The sequence below is a fragment of the Lactuca serriola genome, chromosome 2, assembly GCF_051521515.1.
Source record: "Lactuca serriola cultivar US96UC23 chromosome 2, Lser_US96UC23_V15, whole genome shotgun sequence".
Lineage (NCBI taxonomy): Eukaryota > Viridiplantae > Streptophyta > Magnoliopsida > Asterales > Asteraceae > Lactuca > Lactuca serriola.
Genome location: NC_136409.1, coordinates 192,814,551 through 192,825,884, shown reverse-complemented (window position 1 = coordinate 192,825,884; position 11,334 = coordinate 192,814,551). Strand labels below are relative to the sequence as shown.

Sequence of the window (11,334 nt, the reverse complement as noted above, 5' to 3'; positions counted from 1 at the left end):
AAGCTTATCATGGTATTAATGATTTTTGCATATATATAACAAATTATATTTAAGGGTCCATTTTTATATGCCACACACATGGCCTACAAAATCATTAGATCGGCCTTGTCCATGAGGAAAGAAAGCCTATTTTTATTTTTATGTATGTGTTGAATGTGTTTCTTTGTGCTCATCCATACTGGAATTCATTTTCTGTAGTAACAAGTCTTGTTTATTCTTATGCTTATAATATAACTAAAGAGTATTGTTCATATTAAAGTTGTACTCCAAACACATAATTACATAAATATATTCAACTACTAATATATACTTGTTTACACGGTGATAATAGATAATATAGCAATGCATGTTAATCTTAAAGTGAATTTCCAGTTAAATTGAAATGTTATTGGATTTGTATTTTTTTTTTAACTTACCATGTGTAACCTTTAATCAAAATCTCAAATCAGTCTATATAAATGTAATTACTAGCCCATGTTCAAAAAAAAATCGACGATCATATTCATTTCATGTAAAACACAACTTTTGGTACCTTGAAACAAACCTAAAAAGACTTTATTTATTTACATCTTTTCTCGATTCTTTAAATTTTCATTTATATTTTTTTCTTATCCATCAAGCCGATTAGTCATGATCACACATTTGTGTTTATGTTCTTTTTTATTATGAAGATAAAACAAACATAACAAGTAAACACATAAACAGAAGTAATATAATTAAATTTGGAATTTCAGAAATGGGCTACAAGAATATAATCCAATGGCCCAATTTCCGCAACCAAAGTCAGACAAAGCCCTAAAGAGCCCGGTCCTTTTGTTTTAATTTCCTGTTATTAGTCATTAGTTATTACTCGCTTTCTTCACAGCTGCAAATCTGCAAGTCTGCAACAATGGCGAACTACACTCTGCTTTGTCGCATTGCCAAATGTGGAACCCGTTCGTCTCTCTTTCTTCATGCTACCGGAGGCTGCTTTACTACAATTAGCACTAAAACACTGCTAAAACCTCCTTTTCAAGGTACCTTGCTATTTCTATTTCTCTCCATCACAGCTGCAAAACATATGTCAGCTTGATTATTCGGTTCCCTCAAGGATCATTTTTTTATCAGCTTCGTCAATTTAAGCTGCTTTGTTGGATTTGAATTTTTATCTTGGAATAAAAGTGAAAATAGATTATAAGATTGCGGATTCTACCTCTTTTATGTCTTCTAAGAGAGGGATTAGGGTTAGTTTATAACAAAATGACCACCATTATGGTTCAAAACGTCGATCACTCTCAAAACTCATCAAAAATTTAAACTGTTATATGTATTTCAAACAATATGCATATCTCTTCTGCAGCAACAAGAACATTCGCAAGTGATACCAACTTTGTTTCCCTTTTCGATAAAATGACTGTGGGTAATCAGAGGAAGTACTACATGTTGGGTGGGAAAGGAGGTGTTGGAAAGACAAGTTGCGCCGCATCTCTTGCTGTAAAGTTCTCAAATCACGGCCATCCCACCATTGTAGTTTCTACAGACCCTGCTCACTCTTTAAGTGATTCCTTCGATCAGGTATCCACTTGGATTATGAGATTATCCATAACCAATTTGGAGAAAATGCGTTTGATTTACTGCAAGATACATGCATATCTAGGATTTGACTGGTGGGACACTAGTTCCAATTCAAGGATTGGATTCTCCATTATTTGGACTCGAGGTACTACCAATTCCTAAACAATGCTTTCACATCCACATGATACCTAATTGTATGCTAATATATTCGATTATGAGTTCTTGATAGATTAATCTGGAAAAAACCAAGGAAGATTATCGTAGTGCATCACAAAACAATGATGGTGCTGGTGTAAAGGATTTCATGGGTAGCATGGGCCTTGGAATGGTAGCTGAGCAGGTATAGAGTGTACACATTCTTTCTTTCTTGTATTCTTTATGATGAAAGTTGTTGTGCCTTTGACTTTTTGACTTTGTAGTTGGGAGAATTGAAATTGGCAGAGCTTTTGGATACACCTCCTCCAGGTTTAGATGAAGCTATTGCAATATTAAAGGTGAGTACTTTTTGGAACTTCTTGATAATACATATTTACATTACACATATCAAGAATGATTCTTTACAGGTAATGGAGTTTGTAGATTCACCAGATTGTAGTATGTTTACAAGGATAGTCTTTGACACTGCATCTACAGTAAGCAACATAATTGCATATGTTAAAATTCAACAGATTGTAGCATTCTATGTCATGATTGTTATCCAAATACTTGTTTCTTGCAGGGTCATACACTTAGGCTTTTGTCTTTACCAGACTTCATGGATGCATCCATAGGAAAATTAATGAAGGTATGCTACATATATTGATCTTCACCTCTTACCCAAGAACCCTAATTTTGAATCCAGGTAATTAGTTATAGTTTTATACACTTGTCAGATGAAAAAGAAGATTGCTTCAGCAACTTCTGCCATCAAATCCGTATTTGGGAAAGAACAACCAAAAGTTGTGGAAGGCACTGTAAGTATTGAGTATATAAGTTAAACCTTTTGTTTCACTCTAGTGTGAAAAACCACATAAACAGCTATTTGTTTGTTTGTTTGTTTTTTTAATACACTGACAAGTTAGAAGAGTTGAGGGAGAAGATGGCAAAAGTGAGAGATCTTTTTCATGACTCAAAGACTACAGAATTTGTGATTGTGACTATCCCTACTGTAATTCCTTAACTCATGTGATTCTTGAATCTTGACTTTGTGATTCCAAATGTAAGTTGATGTTTTACTAACTGTGATGGCAGGTTATGGCAGTTAAAGAATCATCAAGGCTACATGCATCATTGAAGAAGGAAAATGTCCCTGTAAACAAACTTATTGTTAATCAAATCTTGCCTCCATCTTCAACAGAGTGCAAATTTTGCTCAATGAAAAGAAAGGTAATATCTATATGAGTTGCATTTATTTCAAACCTTTGAATTTGACCCCCTTTATAATGTATGATTGTGTGTGTGAAGGATCAAATGCGTGCTATTGATATAATCCAAAAGGATCCAGAATTGGGTAGTTTGGATCTAATTAAAGCGCCTTTGGTTGATGTGGAAATAAGGGGAATTCCAGCTCTCCAGTTCATGGGGGATATGGTTTGGAAGTGATGCACAATCAAGTTTTACATTTTTAAAGTTTAGTTTTGTGTAGTTTTTGCTACTTGAAGAATGAAGTTGCAATCATGTTTTTAGTGTTTGGGTATTATGAACTTTGTATTAAGATAATCTAAACAAATGGCAATTCTTAGTTTAGGCAAACAGAAAATACATCTAAACATTGACTTCATTTATCTCATCAATATTACCGACATTTGGATCATATCCATAACTTTTCACAAAATATACGGACCAAAGTGTAATTTGTTGTAGAATAATTTAATCTATAAATTATTAGTGTGCCGAATTAATTTTGGTTAAACCATATTTTTGGAATATCGTTTTCTACACCAAACTTGATGTAGCATTTGTCCGTTGAAATTCATCTTAGACATTTTAACACGGTAAAGTAGACGTGATTATGTATGAGTCTCATGGTTCTTATCTTGTCATCTCTGTTTATAATAAACCTATTTTGTCATATTTAACTATATACAATACTAAGTTTAATTAAGTAAATTGCACGTAAACGAAATGTCTCCAATCAATTTTTGTTCTACACGACATACTCATTTACCCTTAAGATTTTGATTTATATGTTTATATTATTAGTTTAAACAATGAATTCAATTACTTAAAATTAAACTCAATATATTGTTAATGTGTGACTTGAAATTTAGTGACTCGAATGGATAATCTGATATGAAAGAAAAATGAAGAAACTCGATCCTAAAATGAAGAAACCCAACACCATATATCGACGAGATAAGTGGGGGTCCCCTATAGTATGGATTTGTTTAATTATTGAGGGTTACAACTATTAATATTCATAGTTGTGTTTTATTTGTAATTATTTTGAAATAGTATAATAATAGAAGAATTATTTTGTTTTGTCTGTCGACCGAACCACATTAAATCTTTCTGTCGTTTTATATTTTTCTATTGTTTTCTTGGCGTAACATAATAAAATTTGATCCCTACTTAAAAAAACAATCCTTATTTAATTATAAATGCATATCATGTCCCATTAAATGTTATTTTGGATACACTTTCAGAAAACATAAATTTGTTAAAAGAAAACACCTTATGTTTTCTTCCAATAATTGAATTAAATCTAATAGATTTAGTTGGCCAAATCTCAAAATAAAACATATTTATGAAAACGATTTTGGTTATTAAAAATAAAATTGAATAAGAATTGTCCCAAAAAGCGACTCGGGTGAGTATTCCACTTCCGAACAGCCAAACACTATAGAGATGTTCAAAGTTTGATGATTCCGCTTTTGAAGGGACACTTTTTCGATCTGCAATAAAATATCAATCGGACACCAATCCAAGGTAAATTCCTACCAATGCATCTAATCTATAACCCAATCGCACTTATTTTATGTGGATGAGCTTTTCGATCTCTTCACTGTTTTTCCTTGAATTCTGATTGCTTTTCATTGTCTCAAATTCACTTATTAGGTAAATGCTGCAATGCCTTAAATCACACAAGTATCTGTTAATTCTTTGATGCTTATAGCTTTTCAATCGAATTAGTGAGTTCATACGTTCTAAATTGCACTCAAGAGCCTTTCAATCGCACATGCATCTCGATCGTTTATTCGTTAGTGTTAATTGAATCAGTTTGTCCATACGTTCCAGGTTGTATTGAATACTTTTTGAACTTTTTTAGGTTTATACACTTTTAACTTTATGAAATAGAAGCTATTCAATTACAATGTTGCATCAAATCTGGGGGGAAAAGGGAAAGCGAAAGGGACACGACACCTAATTTAAGTAGTTTTTGTAGTTCATAAGATTCTAACTTCGGCATTGTCACTTCCACGAACAACCATTTGCTGCATAAAAGAACTTGTTTGACTAGTAAGAATCAGGTAAGTGAATCCATATTCTTACTGATTTTATTGTTTTATAGGTTCACTTGACTTCCCCCTTTACTGCTGTTACGTTTATCACTTGTATGACAAGAAGATAGCAACCACCAATCCACCATAGACACGTTCTTGCATGTCACGACACTACTATGAAACATGCCACTAGCACAATCTTATCATCTAAAACAGTCATGATTCATGCATGATAACGATAATGAGGGTTCCATGATCCTGACTTAAATATACTCTTGGATAACCCCACTCCTAACCATGATCGGACAATCCTATTGTTTAATTACTACTCTATTCTCAAGAATAAGTATAAGAGGCACACTTTCCTTTAACATATTTCTCTCAATAAAGAGATACAGTAATTTTTTGTTCAAGTTTAGCCACATAATAAGTCTATTATGAATTATCATAATCTTTCCAGGGACCACTAGTCTATATAATATTATGTAGCTTTCTTTGCATACTGCTATTTTTCTCTCTTCTAAGCCACATATTTTGTCAAAATTATCTTATCTTTGCAGCTGGAAAACTATGAATTAAACAATCACAATTCAGACATTACCAAAATGTTTACATATGGTCAAGATCCCGATGTTGTTCGGTGGGGTCTCCAGCTATTTGATGGTGGGCCATATTGTGGATATGGTCCACAAAATTACACAGATTGTTATCATGATCAGTATTCTAGAGAAGAAGCCAGTTATCACACGGAATGCATCACCACAGAAAATGACAAACTTGCCCTTCAAGAAAACACATCCCCTTTTTTGGTTGCAGAAGCGTCTACACCTTCTTGTGAAGAAATTGATCATTCACAATCATCATTTTATCTACAAGATTCACTTAATCAGTCTATGGCAAACTACAGTCTTGGTAATAAATCTACAAACTTTCTTTTATTTAAGTTCTTTTCTGATGTTTATAATATTCTTTATCTATAGAAGATGATGATGATGATGATGATGATGAGAACACAAATGATAGCCCTACAAGGCAGTTTGACTATGGGGAGGAATTGTCTTACTCATTGGAGTTGAGTGATGATGAAGTAGGCAAGAGGCTGAATCAGATGGCTTCTGTTCCTGTAAGTCTGCGTATTCATCATTTATCAATTATTATGTTTTTATGAATTAAATAAATAAATAAAAACTTGCTGCTGGATTTCTGTAGCATATTCCCAAAGTCAATGGAGAAATTCCTTCCTTAGATGAGGCAACTTTAGATCATCAAAGGCTACTCGATAGGTATTACACAATATCATAATTTCTTTTAGTCTTTTAATAACAAAATGCTTGAAAACCTTTTTTCTTTTAAAGGCTGCAGTTATATCAATTAGTAGAGTCTAAAGTTCAAGGGGATGGAAATTGTCAGGTGAATTTTTTCAATCTATGATATTTTTTCTCAAATATATAAATAAAGCCCGAACAAAATTTTATATATTTCATTTTTTTTTTTAGTTTCGAGCATTGTCAGATCAAGTTTATCGTACAACTGAACACCATCAATTTGTGAGACAACAAATTGTAAATCAGGTTAGTCTAAAAAAATGTTAATTTTTATATAGTTATTTTAATGAAAACCATATTTCCTTTTGAATTCTGATATTCTTTTTTTTTTCGAATAGCTTAAATCACACGCAGATATATACGAGGGATATGTCCCTATGGTTTATGATGATTACTTAAAGAATATGGCCAAGTATTTTTCTGCTCCTTTTATCTGTTACTTTAGCAACACTTTTTTCCTGATATATCATCGTACTTTATGTTTCTGATCTATGTGGATTTGAATATTTTTAAGGGTTGGTGAATGGGGTGATCATGTCACGTTGCAGGCTGCTGCTGATTTGGTAAAAAATATTCATTTTAATTTAATTTTTTGTTATTTGTAAAAAAATGAGATGCAGTCTAAATGTCTAATTCATATTGTTCTTATTTTTTTGCAGTATGGCATCAAAGTTTTTGTAATCACATCATTTAAGGACACGTGTTATATCGAGATTGTTCCGAGTGTTCAAAGGTCAAATCGAGGTATATTTTATATAAATATAACAAAATAAATACTCAACATATTTAAATTTGAATTCATGGGATTAATTTATTTATTGCAGTAATTTTCTTGAGCTTTTGGGCTGAGGTTCATTACAATTCAATACATCCTGTGGAAGGTAAAGATTGAACTTGTTAATTTAAATTTTAAATACAAAAAATTAGTCTAATTTTGTACGTATTTTTATATCCAGATATCCCGAATATGAGACCATGAAGAACTGATGTGGAAGATGATGATTTGAGTGGTTATTGCAACTCTCTACTCTCTTCCAGTTTATTATATCATTAAACATTCTTGTGAAATAATATACTTTTACTTTTACTCCTTGTTAATTGTTATTGCTTCGTTTCTATTATTAAACAAGAATCTCACAAATCTTTGACTTAAAAAGTCAAAGAGAAGATGATCCGTTGACATTCCAACGAGAACAAAACCAAAAAGCTTAAACCAGAAAAAGTACATAATCTGATGCATATGATACAAGTTACATCGATGGTGTTCCCTTACTGCTAATGGGGTCGGGTCGGTCAAACGTTAAGTCAAACCGCAAAGAAGGCCCACTTTTTTCATAACTAAAATAGACAAATCCAGATCACTGTACAACTATGAGAGCATCACGTACAGGTTGTTATAACATCATTTCTCTGAATCTGAGAATTCTTGATCTGGAAAAAGAGAATTACCAAAAGAGCATAGATTTTACAATTTTTCCATGGCCCACCGTCGGCCAACCCTCAAATCTTCCTTTTCGTCTTTATCTCATCTTCTTCGACTTGCATCAGCAGCGACGTAAACGACAAATTCGGGAACAGGTCCAGCTCCGACGACCGTTGATTCTCCGGCGCCGCCGCGGTATCTCTGGAGGAAGTGGGAAAGAGAGAAGGGTCAACATGGTGGAGGAGCCATTCGATGGTTTGGCCGTCGGAGCGGTGTCCGAGTTCCCGGGTGAGTTGGAAGATGCGAGCGGCGCAGAGCGCGGGAACTCGGACTCTGAGACCTCTTCCGTTCACTTTGGTGTGTCGGTTCTTCTTCCTTGCGGCGGCGGAGGTTGTCGGAGTTGGATTAGGGGGGCCGAGTTGAAGAGGATTGTTGGTGGATGGTTGAAGATGGTCCATTCTCTACTCTCTAGTCTCTAGGGCTTTTCGTGGTTTGGTTCGATATTGGTTGTTTTGTTTCTATGCGATTTTTCAACTTTGAGTTTCGTGGGTTTCTTGTTTTTTATTGTAAATTTAAATTTAAACTAAAAATGAAACCAATTCGGTTCAATTGAGACGAGAAGTATGTTTTTTCTTCTAACATATTTTAACATTTTTTGAAGGTTCTTCGAATACCACTCAATATACAAAAATTAAATTAAAATATTTTCGTTAAACGAACTCCATCCATTTCAAATTAAAATGGCAAGTTTTGTCGTGTCTAGAGGCTAACTATATGTTTGTGAAAAAAAATGTAAAATGTTTATAGCTAAGGGTTTAACATCACATGTTGCAAGAAAGTTTAAACAGTGCTTTTTGTGACATCCAAGTTCGACATAATTTGTCGTTTTTAATATAACATTAAAAGAGGCTAACATATACATTTGAGTTATGTTATATATGTTTAAAGGCCAAGCAAAAATACATTAAACTTGTAGCATGACCAAAAAAACTATAATAATCACATTTATACAGTTGCTAGTACTTAGTATTGCAGCTCTCCACAAATACTATATGTTTTTAGACGAAACAACTAATATTTTTTATTTTGAAATATATAGAAACGATGCTCGTATTTATTATTGAAGTTCTCTAAAAGTTTGTTTGATAGCATAACCGTTGTTGGATTAAGCTCCCCACAAACCCCAAAATGATGAATCCATAAGAGTAACAGCCCAAGGACGAGATATTACCTCAAAAGAACGCCCCAACTGCAACGGAACTCGAATCCAAGCAAAGCCCCTTACTCCAAGCCTCCTACCCTTCAAGATTTCCTCAACAATTGTTTCTCCAAGCTCCCAAATGCAACTTGATCCACTCACATACGAAGGTTAGGGTTTCTGGACTTGAGGATGAGTAAAGAGGTTGGGGGAATGGATGTTATGTTCTTTATATAGGGCTCAACCCCGAGAATTAGGGTTTTCTCCACTCAGCGCCTACTCGCCGAGTCCATCTTACTGACTCGCCAAGTCGGCTACTTAACACGCGACCAAGTCGCGACTCTACTCGCTGAGTCCACCCATGGACTCGTCGAGTTGCTCTTTCCCAATTTACTCTTTTAGCCCTTCAACTCTACTCTTGATATTTCGGGATGTTACAATTCTCCCCCACTTAAATTAGGCTTCGTCCTCAAAGCCTACGGCAACTCAACTCCAAAATACTCCCACGACGCGCCACCTGGCCCTAACCGGACCAGGTTCCTCAAGGCATAACCATCGAAACTCGAACTCATTTCCTCTTTCCTTGCGGTGTCCTGACCACCGTCTCAAACCGGGCACCGACTGTACCCTCTGATAATCACACTCAACAATCGAGAATTACCCAAGATGCATCACTGCACCAAATCACAACCATCATTCGACCCATATGAGCTAGAAAACCATGAACCATCGGATCCCCGATCCGAATCCCACTCTATCCATTCCATGCTGACGGAAAGACCCATTCTTCAATCTCAGAGCAACTTCCACGAGTTCTCCTCTTGCAATCACATACACATGCTGAACTAGCTCTCGCACCCTCAGGTTAGGAAAACCCGATACACTGATGATATCCTCAAACATCCCCCAGGATGAACCACTAATACATACCCAATTCCCTGATCAGAATCACACTGAGAGCCCAAGACTCTCTCCCTGCATCCCTTCCGAGCCTCTTGGCTCTACACCTGCGGAATTCCCTCCGCGACCTCAGCAAACATCCCAAACCGGATGTGCTTCTATTCCACTGCCGCAAACACGCTGCTCAATAACCATACTCGAATTGCTCTAATCATAACTCTGCTCTGCTGCTTTCACTTCCGTGAACTTGCACTCCCTCTCGGAGTTACACACCTCTCTCTTTTCCTTTACCAAGGAATCCACTTGGCCACACTGCCACTCCGACAAGTGCCACGGTGCTTGCCCAACGCTACACCACCCTTTTATAGCGTATCCGCTATCCATCCAACACACATACTCTGACTCTCATCGCAGGGACTCTCAAGCCCATGCACTATCTCAACTAATCAAGATTACTACCCGGGGCCAGACCTTCTAATGCAATCACACTGCAACATACACAATCCATATCCTCGAACCGATCCAACAATACCTGCAGAGTCTTCAGCATGATTGGACTGCCTCACCAAGCCTTCAGCCAATCTGGACCACTCTCAGAACCTTCAGCCAATCTGGACCGCTCTCAGTGCCTTCAGTTAGGCTGGACCGTTCTCCGAGCCTTCGGCCTGACCGGTACGCCTACCGACCTTCAGTCTATCCGTACCGCTCAACTAGCATTCATCATTCCGAGCTATCTCTCCTAGAAATCCTCCCATGCATACTGTTCTAGCCCTTTAAGGGTTCCGAACTCTGTCTCAATCGCACATACTCGATCTCGGCCTGCTCCCAGGCCCTCCACAATCGAATGCCCTAGGTCTGTATTCCGCCCCGCATGCCCGACACTTGCTCCTACCAGCCTACACTCTGGACTGACGTAACACTACTGAATCCCAACAGCTAAGCACCCTCAAATACTCCTCGATCTCCCGGAGAATTTTCCAATTCTCCCCCACTTGTAGCACTGATTAACAACCACCAGTTGCCATCACCGACCTCCCAGAACAACTCTGCACAAAACCAACACTTACACGCGGACTGATTTACACAGGCATAAACAACCTTGACAAGATCCCACATCAACACTGATAACCCGCTCGAAAGAAATTCAACCTGCATCTAACCACTCCTCAGAAAGCAGATGCTACCCGGCCTTCAACCCAATGCCAGGTTTCCACTAATAACCCTCATGGATGATAACCAACGAAATTCCCAAAACAATAACCCATAACCAACCCAAAACTCTCAAAACAACAAATACCGCATCGAAAACCACACAAAGATACCAGCACATAAACAATACACCACAAATAATCACAAGATAACAAGATATCAAGAAAGAAACATACCCGTAGTTGCATCCGGCACTACTTTGACCTCCTCAGCCGCAAGCTGATAAGCACGACCCTGAGCCCTTGGGGGCTCCGCTCCACCCTGACCTCCACCTGTGATCCTTAAAGTGGCCGGTGCTAGAGC

At 36.6% G+C, this 11,334-nt stretch overlaps 2 protein-coding genes across 6 annotated transcripts; both read left to right on the top strand.

Moving 5' to 3' along the window:
* Positions 1-843: 843 nt before the first annotated feature.
* On the top strand, positions 844-3,322 carry LOC145087905 (ATPase GET3B-like). Its single transcript, XM_079026012.1, has 11 exons — positions 844-1,016; positions 1,340-1,554; positions 1,637-1,699; positions 1,784-1,894; positions 1,974-2,048; positions 2,118-2,186; positions 2,273-2,338; positions 2,427-2,507; positions 2,612-2,701; positions 2,785-2,919; positions 2,998-3,322. The coding sequence occupies exons 1-11, from the start codon at positions 890-892 to the stop codon at positions 3,133-3,135; spliced, it is 1,170 nt and encodes a 389-aa protein (XP_078882138.1). The 5' UTR covers positions 844-889; the 3' UTR covers positions 3,136-3,322.
* A 985-nt stretch (positions 3,323-4,307) lies between these two features.
* Positions 4,308-7,388, top strand: LOC145087906 (OVARIAN TUMOR DOMAIN-containing deubiquitinating enzyme 12-like). 5 transcript variants are annotated; one of them, XM_079026017.1, is made up of 11 exons: positions 4,308-4,461; positions 5,537-5,882; positions 5,957-6,099; positions 6,186-6,259; positions 6,332-6,386; positions 6,473-6,547; positions 6,640-6,713; positions 6,816-6,864; positions 6,961-7,045; positions 7,126-7,182; positions 7,258-7,388. In XM_079026017.1, exons 2-11 carry the CDS (start codon positions 5,582-5,584, stop codon positions 7,278-7,280), a joined length of 936 nt encoding a protein of 311 aa, XP_078882143.1. In that variant the 5' UTR covers positions 4,308-4,461; positions 5,537-5,581; the 3' UTR covers positions 7,281-7,388. The 5 variants fall into 5 exon arrangements, with proteins under 5 accessions (XP_078882143.1, XP_078882142.1, XP_078882139.1 ...); XM_079026016.1 differs by having other exon boundaries at positions 5,537-5,888; positions 5,960-6,099; XM_079026013.1 differs by having other exon boundaries at positions 5,537-5,888.
* The last annotated feature ends 3,946 nt before the right edge of the window (positions 7,389-11,334 follow it).

What these genes read in the sequence shown, in the direction of transcription:
- LOC145087906 (XM_079026013.1), top strand. Translation starts at nt 5,582, where the DNA reads ATGTTTACATATGGTCAAGATCCCGATGTTGTTCGGTGGGGTCTCCAG. An exon ending in AAGGGGATGGAAATTGTCAG is followed by an intron (nt 6,387 to 6,472) that starts GTGAATTTTTTC and finishes TTTTTTTTTTAG; the next exon opens with TTTCGAGCATTGTCAGATCA. An exon ending in TGCAGGCTGCTGCTGATTTG is followed by an intron (nt 6,865 to 6,960) that starts GTAAAAAATATT and finishes ATTTTTTTGCAG; the next exon opens with TATGGCATCAAAGTTTTTGT.
- LOC145087905 (XM_079026012.1), top strand. Translation starts at nt 890, where the DNA reads ATGGCGAACTACACTCTGCTTTGTCGCATTGCCAAATGTGGAACCCGT. An exon ending in TAAGTGATTCCTTCGATCAG is followed by an intron (nt 1,555 to 1,636) that starts GTATCCACTTGG and finishes ATGCATATCTAG; the next exon opens with GATTTGACTGGTGGGACACT. An exon ending in CCATAGGAAAATTAATGAAG is followed by an intron (nt 2,339 to 2,426) that starts GTATGCTACATA and finishes TACACTTGTCAG; the next exon opens with ATGAAAAAGAAGATTGCTTC.